Genomic DNA, 13,349 nt, shown 5'->3' with positions numbered 1-13,349 from the left:
TGTAACATATTTTTTTTAAAGTCTCTTTGTATCGCTTGTTGCATTTTGTGTGTCTTGGTTTTTGCTTTCCCCCCCCCCCCCCCTTATTTCAACCGTTAAACGAGTCCTAAAGAAGTCCCCCAATTCCAACCAGCAGTCTTTTAAAGTGCCGTAACACGAAGGAGGTGAGAAAAAGCCATTTTTCCTTTTGCCGTCCAATGGTCAACCCGCGCCCGTTTTTTTTTTCTTCTTCTAAGCCGTTATCTGACCTGTCCGTTCCGTCGTCGTCGTTTTTTTTTTTTTTTTATTCCTCTACTAAACAATTGGCGGCTGGCGACGCTTAACCTAACCCCTCCCACCGAACACAACAGACGGAGAAAGCAAAAAAACGGTCCTCGAGGGAAAAGAAACTGCTTCATGGAAGAAAGCCAAGCCAAGCGCGACCCAAAAGCAACCCCTGCTGATCCCTACCCTTGAACCCCCACCTACAAGTCTCCTTAACCCTCCCCACCCCCTCCCCCCACACGATACCGGCGTAAAGAACCTAGCCTCCAGCGGCGGAAAAGAACCGTTAAGGTAGCGAAAGAGAGAGAGAGAGAGACAGCGACGGGAAAATACGGCAAGCGACACGGGCGAAAGTTCGCAGCGACGCGGAGAAGAAAAAGAGAAAGAAAGCAAGCCCGTCGGCTCAGGATGGCAATGCGTCGATCCCCGAATCCCTTTTCTCCTAACCCGTTGCTGCGACCCCCTCCTTTCGACGAACGGACCCGGCAGAATTGGGCAAGGGAGAAGGGAAGGCCCCTCGTAGGAAACACGAACGGAGGGGGCAGGCCCCGCGTCCCGACGGCGGGCAGGTGGGAGGGCACACCAAACACACGCGCACACGCACACACACGCACGGCAGAACCACACGGAGGCCGACGACACTCGTGGCGAAGCGTCCCCCGCAGCGATGTCTGGGTGCCGCCGCGACGACGGGAGGAAGGTAGGGAGGGAGGCAACACCGGGGGAAGGTTTCGAGGGATGCCGGGGCCTCGGGACTGCGAACCTGCCTTACCTGCAGAGAGGGTGCGCGGGGTGAGTCGCGGCGCCGAACATCCATTGACAACAGTCTCTGGGGCACTGGTCCCACGTTAGGGCGGTATTCACACGAGAAAGATTTCTCTCCGGAGTGCACATTACATGGCAAAGACATAACGCTTCCAGTTGCAATGCTGCACCGTGCGGTAGCCTGCGGTCACGTTATCTTAAAACTTCCCATCAATAACCATAGCGCAGTTTGACCACATGTTGCAATACGCTAAAAAAGTGACGGAGAGCAGCGAGTTGTGAGCCTATGGCATGAAAACATCAATACTGTGAGCGCTACTCTTCCGGAGTTTGAGTTATCGTGCCCAGCTAACTTTATAAAGCACTCATATCACGGTATAATGACACCACAATATCTTCATCACCCTCAAAAATATTTTGCCACAAACAGTGACGTGGACGGTGCTCAAAACGTGCTCGCCCTCTACAAAGCTTCGTAAGTTGAGGTTTCAGCAACTTTTAAATAACAACATGCTCCTTTTTCTAACGCACATCAACATCTCTGTCACCTGTAACCTGCTCCGGGCCCGACTGCTTTGCATTTGTAGACAGATTATTTTTAGCGCGCGGGAAATCCAGGAGAATCTATCCCCGTTTGCAAAGACAGCTGCTCAGAGATGGCAGCATGTGCTTGTTATCGCACACATTTTTAAGGATGGCAACCAATTGTGGAGACAAGTAAAACCTAAGCCGCATGTGCAAAAAAAAAAGAAAGAAAAAAAGGTAAAGTGCATTATTAAAAGAGGGAGAGATCTGCAGAAAGAGCTAATTTTTGTAACAAAAAAAATAATAAAGGAGTGGAACACTCATGCCAAAGATGAGTGGGCAATGGCCACACCTTTTTTGCTGTACTGCCCAGAAATTGCAGAATCCAAATATCTGGATTTGAATGAATTACGTCTTACCTTAGGGTTTTAGGTTTTGCTGAAATGAAACAACTCCGACCCAGGTGTGCACTCACCATGCCTGCTGGTGGTGGTACCTCGATTGCATGTGGTGGTTACTGCTTGGCATCTGCATCTGCTGAACCAGACAGATACACCCACATTACAAAAACTCTTAAAATATAAAAATTGAATAAAAAGAGTGCCGCCATTGGGGTTATGCATTACCTTGTTTTCTTTCATGGGTTCCGGCACTTTTAAATGGTCCAAGTTCGACAAAAGCCCCGGCTCTGCCATGGAAAGAAGCAAGGTCGGGAGTGAAAGGTTTGTTTCCTTCAAAAACTCTGCAAACCTCTTACAATCTCCTTGCATCAGTGGTAAGAAAAAGATGGTTATCATTTACTCCAAATGTAATGGTTTCTCTACACGTCTGCTACATCATGTCACAAGCGGGCCATACTGTAGGGCATTATTCGAAGTGTATGGGCACTTAACAATTAAACTAGACACAAGGAAAGTCGGCTCTTGATAGGTGATTCGTGCATCTTGTATCATATAAAAAACGCAACACTTAGGACATAAAACAAGAACTCAATCAGTGTCTAAGACTGCCACTGTGCTTGCATAGTAGACTGTGCAGCTCCATTCCCACTTGCACATGCTGCACATGCCACCGCTTGAAAAGCCACCATGGGAATGACACTTTCCTAGCAGCCCGTTGTGTCAGCTTGTATTCCAATGTTATTTTGGGATTCTTGTTACGAGGACTCATCAGAAAAGCACAGGAGACAAAAACATCTGGTGGAAATCTAATGTTGCAAGGCATCGAAATCATGTACTGTGACCACATATCTGATGTGCAACAGATTGGTGGCACTCTGCCGCGCTCTTTTGTTGGTCCCCCCCCCCCCCATGGCATTTAATTTCATTATATGCTGCTGCCAATCGGTCATTCTTTTTCCGGGATCCAATGATGACTAGGATTTTTATGTTGTGCATGTGACCCACGCTTTTCAAGGTCAAATACAGATCAAGACACAAAAGGGTGCAGATGGTTTGTATGCAAGGGAACCTGCTTAGACATTGAGGCGGTTATATGACTAAACAAAGCTACAGTCCCCTTTTATTTCCAATGCTCGGAGAACCGAATTGCATCTGAACTGAATGGTTTTCACCAAGGCCGAATGATGGTACTAACTGTATGGCTTGCCCGGTTGGTCACATAATTACACAAGACAGTCTAGGTAGGGAATAAGATTGCCCATACAAACAAGTCGCCACCAACTGAAACTGCATAAACTGGAGTTACAGGATAAGCTAGAGCTTTAGAGCTGTCCTCTGTTCACACACAACCTCAACTGCTAAGTCATTTAACTAGCTCAGGTCTCCTCATTGTGAACCAGTGACCAATGTCACATAATCATTACACATACACATGTACATGTTACCTGGTAATAAAAGAAACCAGAATGTTCTTCAACAAGACCTGTACCAGAAGCTGTGTTTTGTACCATCAATGTACTTTACAACTACTACGTCCTTGTTATAGCAAAATGCTTGAATTCCTATATACTCAAACAATACAACTGCAGCCAGTATCAAGATGAACAGATAATCCTGTTTCGTGCCATAAAGTAGTCCCTTGGAAAAACGCAGATTATGATGTGTTGCGAACAGACAGGCCTATCTCTTTCTTTGGCGAACAATGATTCGCTTGAGAACTGCTATGGGGTATTAATGGTATGGTGTGGAAGCCCCAGTCACGTTCAACCTATGTATCACTGGTGTAGAGAGTGGCGCAGCATGCTCGAACATGCAATGGCTGGTCTGGAAGTCAGGCACATAACGAACTTGGGTGGTGATGTGTGGTGTCTGAAGCTACACCTTACAAGTAAACTGCAACAAAGAGCAAATGTTGCATTAAGGCCAACCGTGTCGCGTCGTCACCTCATTCAAACACAGCGACATAATGGGCATTCTTAAACCTTGCGACAAAAGAGACTAACACTGCAAGTGACTGCTAATTTCTCTCTGCAAGCACATACCTATCACTAAAAGAAAGAAAAAAACAAGTGTAAAACAAAAGTGAAAACAAAATGCCCAGAAAACAAGGATACAGGCATCCTCAAATTGATGGTGTAGAAACAAAGGAAAAGAGGAGAATAAAAACAATTGCATGCTGCAAACAAAAATAAATAGAATGTAAAGAGAAGGGGGAATACAAGGGAGCAAAACAGGAGACACTGCACAAGTAAATAAAAGCATAAGTGAAACAAGGCTATTTTGGAAGGAGAAAAAGTATTTGTAAATAAATAAGCAGACAGAAAAAGGGGATAAAGAGAAATCCCTAATTTGATAAAGCGGAAGAAAAACAAAACACATGGTAAATGGGGAAGGGTAATAAAAGAGCAAAAAGGGAGGGAGAATCGTCACAAGGACTCATAAACAGACTTATCACAAGCACTTGAAAGTAAAAAAAAGTGACTAATCACAAGGACTCAAAAGGGAACAGAAAGCAAGGAGGGAGGGGGGGGGGGGGGGGGGACTCAAAAGGGAGTAGAAAGCAAAAGGGGAGTAATCATGAGGACTTGGGGAGGGAGCAGTCACACAGGGTGTGATATGCGCACCCTGCTGCTGGGGCGGGGGCGGGGCCAGAGGCACGGTGGGGAAGTCCCTCTGCTCGTCCTCCTCCTGGCGCTTCTCGTAGTGCAGGAAGTCGTCGAAGATGGACGTGGTATGTCGGAAGCCGTGCAGGATCTTGAGCACCTGGCGGCCCTTCTCCGGGGGCACCTCCTGCGTGTCTCTTGAGTTGGTCACGGGCTTGTTCTCGTTGTTCTCCAGCCGGATGTGCCGCAGCTGCGAGTTCGGCACGTCCTTCACGTACACCCAGCGCACCCGGAACTGGCCCTTCCACTTGTCCTGTGCCCAGACCGAGGAAGAGGCCGAGTAGTCCACGGGCGACACCATCTCCGCCATGCCACAGAAGTGGCCCGAGCCGTTCACGCTGAAGAACAGCAGCACGGGCCCCTGGACGTCCCGGTAGGCCGCGTCCAGACGCTTGTTGCCGTGCTCCGTCGAGCACCAGATGGAGTACTTGATGGACCGGTGGATGTCGTCCTCCGAGTAGCTCTTGATGATGAAGTAGCGTGCCCCCTTGGGCTCCAGGTCAAACTCCTTGGGGTTGTAGTTGTTCTCCAGGCGCAGCTTCTCCAGCACCGGGTGTGTCGGTGCGTAGCTCCCGTCGCAAGGTGCCGACGCCGGGGCCACCCCGGTCCACGGCGCACCGCCTCCCCTCGGCTTAGCGCCGTTCTTGCCCTCCCAGGTGCCGATGTCCATCGGGTGCTTGCCGCCGCCGCCACCGGGGGCCGGTGGCAGCAGCGGGGACTTGCTCTTCAGCACCTTTGGCTTGGCCGGCTGGCTGGCCACTGAGGCCCACGACATCTTCTTGTCCCCCTGGAACTTCTTGGCCCCCATGCCATCGAGGCCCTTGGCATATGCCTCCTTGGGAGGAAAGTCTTTGTCGCCAAGGGCCAACGACCGTATGCCCTGCTCCAGATGCTTGAGGCCGCGGTCCACAGTCTCCTCGTAGCCGCGGTAGTACTCGTCGGGGTACGCCTTGCTCGCTGCTTGCTGCTGCTGCTGGCCAGAGCTCGGTGCAGTGCCCCATGTTGAGTAGTCGCTGCCGGGGAAGAAGCCAAAGCCCTGCCCGTAGCCGGCGAAGCTGTTCTGGCTGAACATGCCGGCGCCGCCATCCACGTAATGCGGTGGCTGCTCCCCGCCGGCACCCATCTGGCTGCTGTACGAGCCGAAGAAGTTGATTGGGTCGCCTCCATTGCTCCAAGCTCCATCACCCAGCCCCTGGTTCAGGTAGGGGAAGGACATGGAGGCATAGTAGCTCGGGATGTAGGGCTCTCCGAGGTTGGAGGTCGACAGGTGCGGGTTGTATGTCTGCTGCTGCTGCTGTTGCTGGGCTTGCTGCTGAGCCTGCTGCTGCGCCTGCTGTTGCTGCTGCTGCTGCTGAGCCGAGTGGGCCTGGTTCTGGTTGCGCCACGAGTCAAACTCTTCATCCTTCACCATTTCCTTGGGGCCGTTCGTCACTGTCGGGGGGGGTGGGGCATGCAGAGCAAGTGTTAACTCGACGCAGGGGAGGGGGGAACCAACCGTCTACCGCGATTATGAATTACCTCTCTTTGCACAGACTGTACTCCGTTTCACCTAACGATGGACTGCGGTGGATTCTACGAGCCCGCCCATCCAATCCGGCGCTGTAAATGTATAATGCAGGTACATGCCCCATGCGTCACTCACCCCTCTTGGAAGAACGCACGACACTTGCAAGGCACTGGACTGGTTTCGATGGCTCGTAGCATCTGCCGCGGTCCATTTTAAAATAAAACCAAGTAGTCAGCAAGTCCCCAATGAGGCTGCCTTAAAAGGAAGCTACAAGGCTTTTTGAAAAAAAAAAAAAAAAGTTAGAAGTGAATTCTAGTGTATTTTTACTCTGTGAACCCGAATACCCAAAACATTTGCTGCGCAATTATTGTTAAACGCGGAAAAACGGGAAAGACAGTTGCTGTTTGTGACATCATGACGGATCTTTTGGCTGTCCAAGGCTAGGGAATTGGGCTTCAGGCCTATTTTGAAATTGCTCTTATGGCTCTCCGGCGCGTCGCATTGAAACAATTGTGATATCTGTTATTCTAACTGTCAAGTGAACACACGGGGGAGACGAGAGATATAAAACTGATCACTGCGACGGGGCTGTGTGGTTCATGGTTGCCATACAGTGACCGGCGGACCTGCTGTGAGGCACGCTCGTGTCTTAGTAGCGGAGCTGGACTGCGAGTCGACCACATGGGTACTTGTAGTACTAGTTGGCTTTTCCCAGACCGTTACACTGGCTGTTCCAATAGTTGGTTTTCTTTATCCCCACTTAATTCCAATTGGCATTTCCAAGAAATTACCGCTTGATCCAAGGATCCAATTCATTTTACTTTATTTTGGCTTTAAGTATGCGGTGCGAAAGCGGACTAGAGACACCACATTTTTCTCATTTCTTTTAAGTCTCAACTCATCAAATGTCAAGTGAACACAATTCAAGTGTTTTTTCTCTAATGCAGAACCGCCCCAACTTCCCTTTAATGTGCATGCATCTGTCCCATTATGTGCCTTTCTTTCCTGCTCTGGACCACAGGCAGGAGCTCTTTCAGCTCTTTGACCAGAGTGACGGCGTTATTTTGGTTCAGACTATTTCCCCACGTTTCCTGCTATGTCATGCGGTCGTCACTGGTGCAACAAAAAGTGGAATCACCCCAAAGAATAATGTAGAGGCACCCAAATGAAATTCCCTAGAGAATTGAGAAAACGAAAATACATTTGGTTTATATGGGTGTCTATAGGTACCCGTGAGATTTCCGACAGATGGCTCACATGTATAGCTAGCCCTGCACCCGACACGGCAAAACTTCAGGCTCAAGCCAACTGGCCGAGGCTCCGCAAAAAGGAGAGAGGAAAAAAGCAAAAGAAAGCACCACGGACTAGAATCAATGAGTCGCTTGTCTAAAGCACTGAGAAAGACTTGTTTCCAAAAACAGCGCAACCTGAAAGGTCAGTTACATAACCATTCTTCGCTCTCGGCTTTGCCGCCACAGCTCTTTCATAATACTCCCATCTACGGGGGAGGGCCTTTACTGTCGTGAGGCGTGGAGAGTCACTGGCACTATCTGCTGCCTCGCCGGTTATCATGCTTGAAAGCGCGACTCGGCAAACAACCGAGGTCCTTAAAGCCGCTACCGCACCAACCTGTATACCCTCCTACGTTGAATGACCTTTTTACGAACATCGTCCTGCGACTGTACACGGTCTTACAGAGCGGACCCAAACCTACGGCCCAGCAGATGCGCCCACTACGAACCGTGTCAAGATAACAGCAGGTGGAAGGCGGGGTAGTCTCGGGTGATACGGGACGACAGAATTTTCCACGCACATACACGTTTTTTCTGTACCCTGATTTAAGCAAGACAAATAGTGGCTGCGAGTTCCGTTTGCCCGTGTTTGAGCTAATTTTTTGCTGCCTGCTCTTCTGTCCCAGTGACCGACACTAGACCATCCCAGGACTCATTTTAAAATCTAACAAACCTGTTGCTCAAGAAAAGTAAATTTGTTTAAAAATGCTGTGTATTCGCGACTCCAACTAACTATAGGTGGCGCCACTCATTTTCCAAGATGGCGGGTTTAGTGAGGGTCAGAGATGCGTGCCGCTGTTGAGTCTGTCTAATGTGCTGGCTTCGGTGAGCGACATAAATTATTTCTGGTAATACGAGGAAGCTAATGTTTTATGAGCGCAGGTCACCTCTTTAACCTGAAAACAAGAACGGTGTTTAGCGTATTAATTACGGAAGGATGCGCGTTTTAATTCTGGAGCGAAACCGAAACTTACCTCTATTTTGGATTTAATTTCTCGACAGATGTCTTAATTTCGGATTTTTTCATGACTCAAGATGTGTCTCACATCGTAATTATTTACTTAAAAAAGTTGTTCGCGGAAACTTTATTTTGTGACATACTGTTCGATCCAGGCTGATATTCGTCGTTGTTGAAAAAATCAGTGCTGATATCTGTGCGTTCTCGCTGCCTTTTTCTCGCTCAGATAATTGTCATGGGAAATAATGACAATTATCCAGTACAAGAATAAGAGAATAATTCCAGTTTTTACAATATGTCCACGAAACGCATAAACTAATAAACGCTGCTTGCTCTCACTGCAACAACACAAGACGAAATCCGGGTCAGACTGCTGAAATGTGTGTGTGTGTGTGTGTTTTATAGCACCGCGTGACGCGTAGGACTTCATATTACATCCAGCGTTGAACTGTTTGTCTATCTTGATAACTATGTAAGAGTTTTTCATATGCTAAAAAGAAAACAGAATTATACCTTTCTGGAAAGACTATTATGGTTAAATAGATTATTCTCGTGATCTTGGCTTTAATTAGAGGCATACATTGCCGCAATTTGTATTATAATAATAATATTAAAATTCGAATATTTGAATAAGTGATTATTCAAGCTCTAATATAATTTGTTGCTTATGATCTAATTTTAAACGCGCGAAGAAATATGACAATGAAAACTGTGCTAATTATCATCACTGGTTCCAATTGCTGCATTTTAATTACAAATAAAATAAAAATAGTCTAAAATCAATGAAAACATTCTAGCTAATGTGAGAAATCCATGTAAAATTACGTTAATTATGGGTAAAGTATATTGTGCTATCAAAGTCGCGACTTTCGACAATCGGCGAAACGTCCAAAGTCGCCACCAATATACTTCCAGACCAAATGCCCAAAAGTTAAAAAAAAGACTTTTTTTAATTACTAGTTTTTTCTTAACATTTATTTACTTTTGTATTTGCTCGCCGTCGTTTTGCCAATCTCAGCCTTTCCAGTTCGAAGGACCGCCTACCTGCTTGCACGTCTGCTCACTGCAGCACGTTTCGCTGGCGTTGGAAGCCGGTGAAACAGTAGTGAGTTTTAATATTGCGTATACGAGCGAACTCAAGCCCTGTGTGTTTGCGTTAGCTTTGCGCGTTCCACACTGCGCGTGCGCGGAGCCCGAAACTGCGGTCTTGGATGGCGCATGGCGATGAGGCGCACGCACGTCGTGCGGCACGCAACTTTAACGCAAACGCACACCGCTTGCGTTTGCTTCTATGCGCAATACTAACACTCTCCAGTAAGGCACAATCCCATACCGGCTGCAGCACTACGTTGGGACAGTGAAGAGTGCTGTTTGCATTCGGAAACGACATTTCGCGAGCCATGATTGCGAGCAGTTCCGCCATGCCCGCTGAGCAGGAGAATCGGGGGACCCTCACTAGAGCGCTTCCCGTTTCCGCCGCGGGAGGGCGAGCGTCAAGCTGGAGACGCGAATAAGCGTTAAGTCAATGCACCTTCCATGTTTGGGTGCACTTTTATACAATGCAGCATACTCTTATCTGTTTATTTGTGAAAAAATGCAATAAAAAGAGATGAGGGATTGTGATGACCAAGAGTGCTATTATGTGTGAACCTACCTACGACCATGCCAGTAATACATGCGAGATTTTGTGTGATCTAGCCAAGTTGGCAATGCGTTTGTGTTCGTTTTGTGTCATCAGGCTTGCCTGCACGCCGTTGTAACCTTCCCGAACAAGTTCTACGCTACCAAGGAAATATTTCTGAACTTCAGGAGGTTATAAATAACGTATCAATAACGCCACCCGGAGAAACTCAATACTGAACGCAGTTTTTCAGCATCCTCAAACGCGAATGCGTTTTTTCTTCTGCTCAGCTAACCCGACGCCGCGAAGTTCTCGTAAACCGTGCGTCGTGGGTTCGAGGTACGTGGGCGAACTACCGATGTAGGCTCCTCTAGGGTTCCACCCACGCCGTTCCGTTTGCGTCGGATCCCGTCTCCGCGTACACGATAAAGAAAAGGCTTCGCGAAAAAAGGAACGGAAAGAGCGTTTCCGCACGATGACAACGCGGTGAGTGCGCCCCCAACAACCGCGGCTATTTACAACAGCTGCTAACTTGAAGATGATGCGCAGTAACAGGCCCTCCTCCTTTTTCTTTCTTTCTATTATTGCTGATCAGTATTGTCGCGAACGCAAGCTTGCAGGAGGGCAAACTCTGCTTCGCCATTTAAAGCTACACCGGGATTTCGGGGGCATCGCTCTACCGCTTCCTCTTTACTTAGTTTTTGTCCGAGATGAGTGCTGAAATCACGCTGGCAAGGCGAAACCAATAACAAAAATTAAAGTTTACTCGCAAAAGGTCGCCGGGGTACAAAGTACACAAGCAAAAAAATACATCGCTGCTTTTTAGGCTTAGATAAACAACACGGGACGGCTCGCCTAGCTCCGGTGCGCGCACGTGAAATGGAAAGGGAGTAAATCTACGCTAGTTTTCTTTTAAACGTACGAAGAATATAGCCGCTCGAAAAGAATCGCGTTCCATTGAGCACCGCCGTATGTTCTAGCTTCAGTACCGCTTCCACGAATTAAAAAACAAAACAAAAAAACACCACCAGCGTTACATTCGCCTTGGCAACGGGTCGGCAACAGGCACAGCGCTCACCTGAATTTCCTTGGCTTTTCATACGTTGCATCTCCAGAAACTCGCTACCAACGTGAACGCGAAACCGAGATCTAAAAAGCACCCAATTGTTCTAGAGGAGTCCGCCCGATAAAGGACTGCTGTCCACGAAGGCAGAATATCCCCACCGCGGTACCCACACCACCTCACACACAGCACGACTGTAGGGAGGCCATCTTGGAAGAAATGTGAACACTGCGGGGCATCACACAAAACGGTCTCGGTGACGCGGAGAACGGTCGGACGTGCTACGATGTGCGGTTTGTGCTGGCGTCCGGCGTGACACGACTTTCGGCGTCCTTTTGCACGCGCCTAGGGCACGGTACGGTCCGAAAAAGTGAGGCGATTGTCTTGAATTCAGCACGCATCAAGTAGGGGGACAATGGCGCCGTCTCATGTGCCCGACTCCCGCCTGAGGAAGTCACGTGAGAGAAGTGACGTCATGCTTCGATGGCGGCTGCGATGGACTTTTCCAACCGTTTCGAACGTCTACGCCAGTTACGTGGTCGCGACTCGAATAACTTTTGGTTTGTACGCAAGTCTTGAATTACACTAATCCATCTGCACCTTAAGCATCTTAAGCATCATGAGCTCTAAACCAACTATGACTACAGCAGAATATTACACCAAAAAAAAGTTCAGTTTCGGTTTCGCTATCAATATCGGACAACGGCATTCTCAAGTCACTTTTACTGCAGACCTTACCAGCGTTTATCAGCCTGGCGAAAAATGCTGAGTCACTGATATTCCGCAGGAGAGATACTGAGAACTACTGCACATGCTCAGAGCGTATTTCACAGCCCAGTAGACAAGCATGGAAGCGTGTAGGAGGGGGCTGACGTCTCAAGTAGTAATAGGCCAAGCAGTCAACAATGCCTCGACATACAATGACATACAACATTTATTAGTTTATTAGCGTGGATGGTCAGAATTTGCTGAGGTTCTGGAGCAGCAAGTCCCTTAGTTGGGTGCGCACGGCGTAGTCTCCTTCGCAAAACACGTGTGTGGAATGTTCGTCGACTTGTATAATGGTGTCTTCGTTGGGCTGCCAAAAAAAGAAAAAAAAGAGCATGAGCAATTGTGACATTAGCACATTTATGTATAAAATCACGGAAGGGTGCGAGGATTCTGACATTACCAAATGCACAATCACTCCGGAACTTGTGTTTTCCACCTTGACGTCGGTGAACCCGGCCTGCAGGTTCACACAGAATACAGTGAAGAAAATAACTTAAAAGAAAGAACAGCATGAAGTCTCACAGCACAAGGTTTTACAAACATGAATATTTGAAGTTTTGAAGACGGCTTTCAGAGATGACACCTTTGAGGCAATGGAATCAATCTGTACTGTTCCTTTTGACATGTTTTCTGTATTATGCACAACTGCCAACTTTCATCATGAAACGTTCAATGGCTTGATCGGCATTTCATGGAGCCCGAATAAAAGCTTAGTCGCGAGGTTTAACATCGATTGGCTGACGGGTGGGAGAGAAGGAGTGAAGTGCTCAGCGCTGTGGAGATTCCTGTGGTCTCCCTTCCCCGATCGCTGCAATAACGGCCGCGGGTCGGAACACTCAGCCTCCTTCGCCGTGACCTCCGACCTGCTCGTGAGGCGGAGGATCCCCTGTCTTGGGGGGCCCTCCTCTCACTCTCTCTCAGGGGGACCGATTTCCGTTCCCCCGCTCGGATGTGGATCACTGCCGACAGGCGAGGAGGTTTCGCCTCTTGTTTTCCCGCTTTTGGGAAGGAGACTCGTCCGGTAACCGCGAAAGAGATAGGACGTGTGTTGGCGACTTCTCCGATGCTTCCCCGGTCTTGGCTCTCCAGAACCCCGCGTCTGGCAGGTAAGGACCTTTTCTTACCTTGCCGGCGTGGGGGGCATTTTGGATGGGGACATTGTAGTTTTTTTAAGAGTGTTCTAATAAATGCTCTTGGACTCTGTCCTTACTCTGGTACGTGTGTCTTCTCTTCCGCTATATTCGAAAGAGCGAGACAAAGTAGTCGATCATTGGCACCAACGGAGGTAATTTATCAAACCGACCCGCGGTAATGTGGCCCTAAACGTCGTTTACATTGCCGCGGAGATGTGGGGACCGCGCTACTAGCTTGGACGGCTCCTTTGAGATCGCCACCAGTGTTGAGACAACCGTTTGGTTACTCTATCGGTACCTGTGTTGGTAGCTAGCAAAATCCCACAACGCTGATTGGTTAACGGAGAGGCGAGGAGGAGTGAGGTAGGAGGGGAGGAGCTTGGGAG

At 48.4% G+C, this 13,349-nt stretch overlaps 2 protein-coding genes across 4 annotated transcripts in view; both read right to left on the bottom strand.

The window, feature by feature from the left end:
- Positions 1–247: 247 nt before the first annotated feature.
- On the bottom strand, positions 248–11,732 carry LOC8024917 (YTH domain-containing family protein 1). 3 transcript variants are annotated; one of them, XM_029970802.4, is made up of 5 exons: positions 11,075–11,732; positions 4,580–6,049; positions 2,181–2,242; positions 2,030–2,091; positions 248–1,036 (listed from the first exon to the last, which is right to left on the bottom strand). In XM_029970802.4, exons 1-5 carry the CDS (start codon positions 11,103–11,105, stop codon positions 1,033–1,035), a joined length of 1,629 nt encoding a protein of 542 aa, XP_029826662.1. In that variant the 5' UTR covers positions 11,106–11,732; the 3' UTR covers positions 248–1,032. The 3 variants fall into 3 exon arrangements, with proteins under 3 accessions (XP_029826662.1, XP_029826665.1, XP_029826664.1); XM_029970805.4 differs by having other exon boundaries at positions 2,030–2,088; XM_029970804.4 differs by lacking the exon at positions 248–1,036 and having other exon boundaries at positions 2,026–2,091; positions 11,075–11,504.
- A 243-nt stretch (positions 11,733–11,975) lies between these two features.
- Positions 11,976–13,349, bottom strand: part of LOC8024902 (integrator complex subunit 9) — a 28,559-nt gene continuing 27,185 nt past the window's right edge. The window contains exons 18-19 of the mRNA XM_029970806.4: positions 12,231–12,287; positions 11,976–12,137 (exon numbers count right to left, since the gene is read on the bottom strand). Coding sequence (XP_029826666.2) covers positions 12,018–12,137; positions 12,231–12,287 — 177 coding nt within the window. The 3' untranslated portion in view covers positions 11,976–12,017. The remainder of the gene's footprint in view (positions 12,138–12,230; positions 12,288–13,349) is intronic.

The sequence above is a fragment of the Ixodes scapularis genome, unplaced genomic scaffold (genome assembly GCF_016920785.2).
Source record: "Ixodes scapularis isolate PalLabHiFi unplaced genomic scaffold, ASM1692078v2 PGA_scaffold49__6_contigs__length_1374808, whole genome shotgun sequence".
In the NCBI taxonomy this organism is placed as follows: domain Eukaryota; kingdom Metazoa; phylum Arthropoda; class Arachnida; order Ixodida; family Ixodidae; genus Ixodes; species Ixodes scapularis.
The sequence above is the reverse complement of the archived record's forward strand: the minus strand, read 5'-3'. Positions and strand labels throughout refer to the sequence as shown.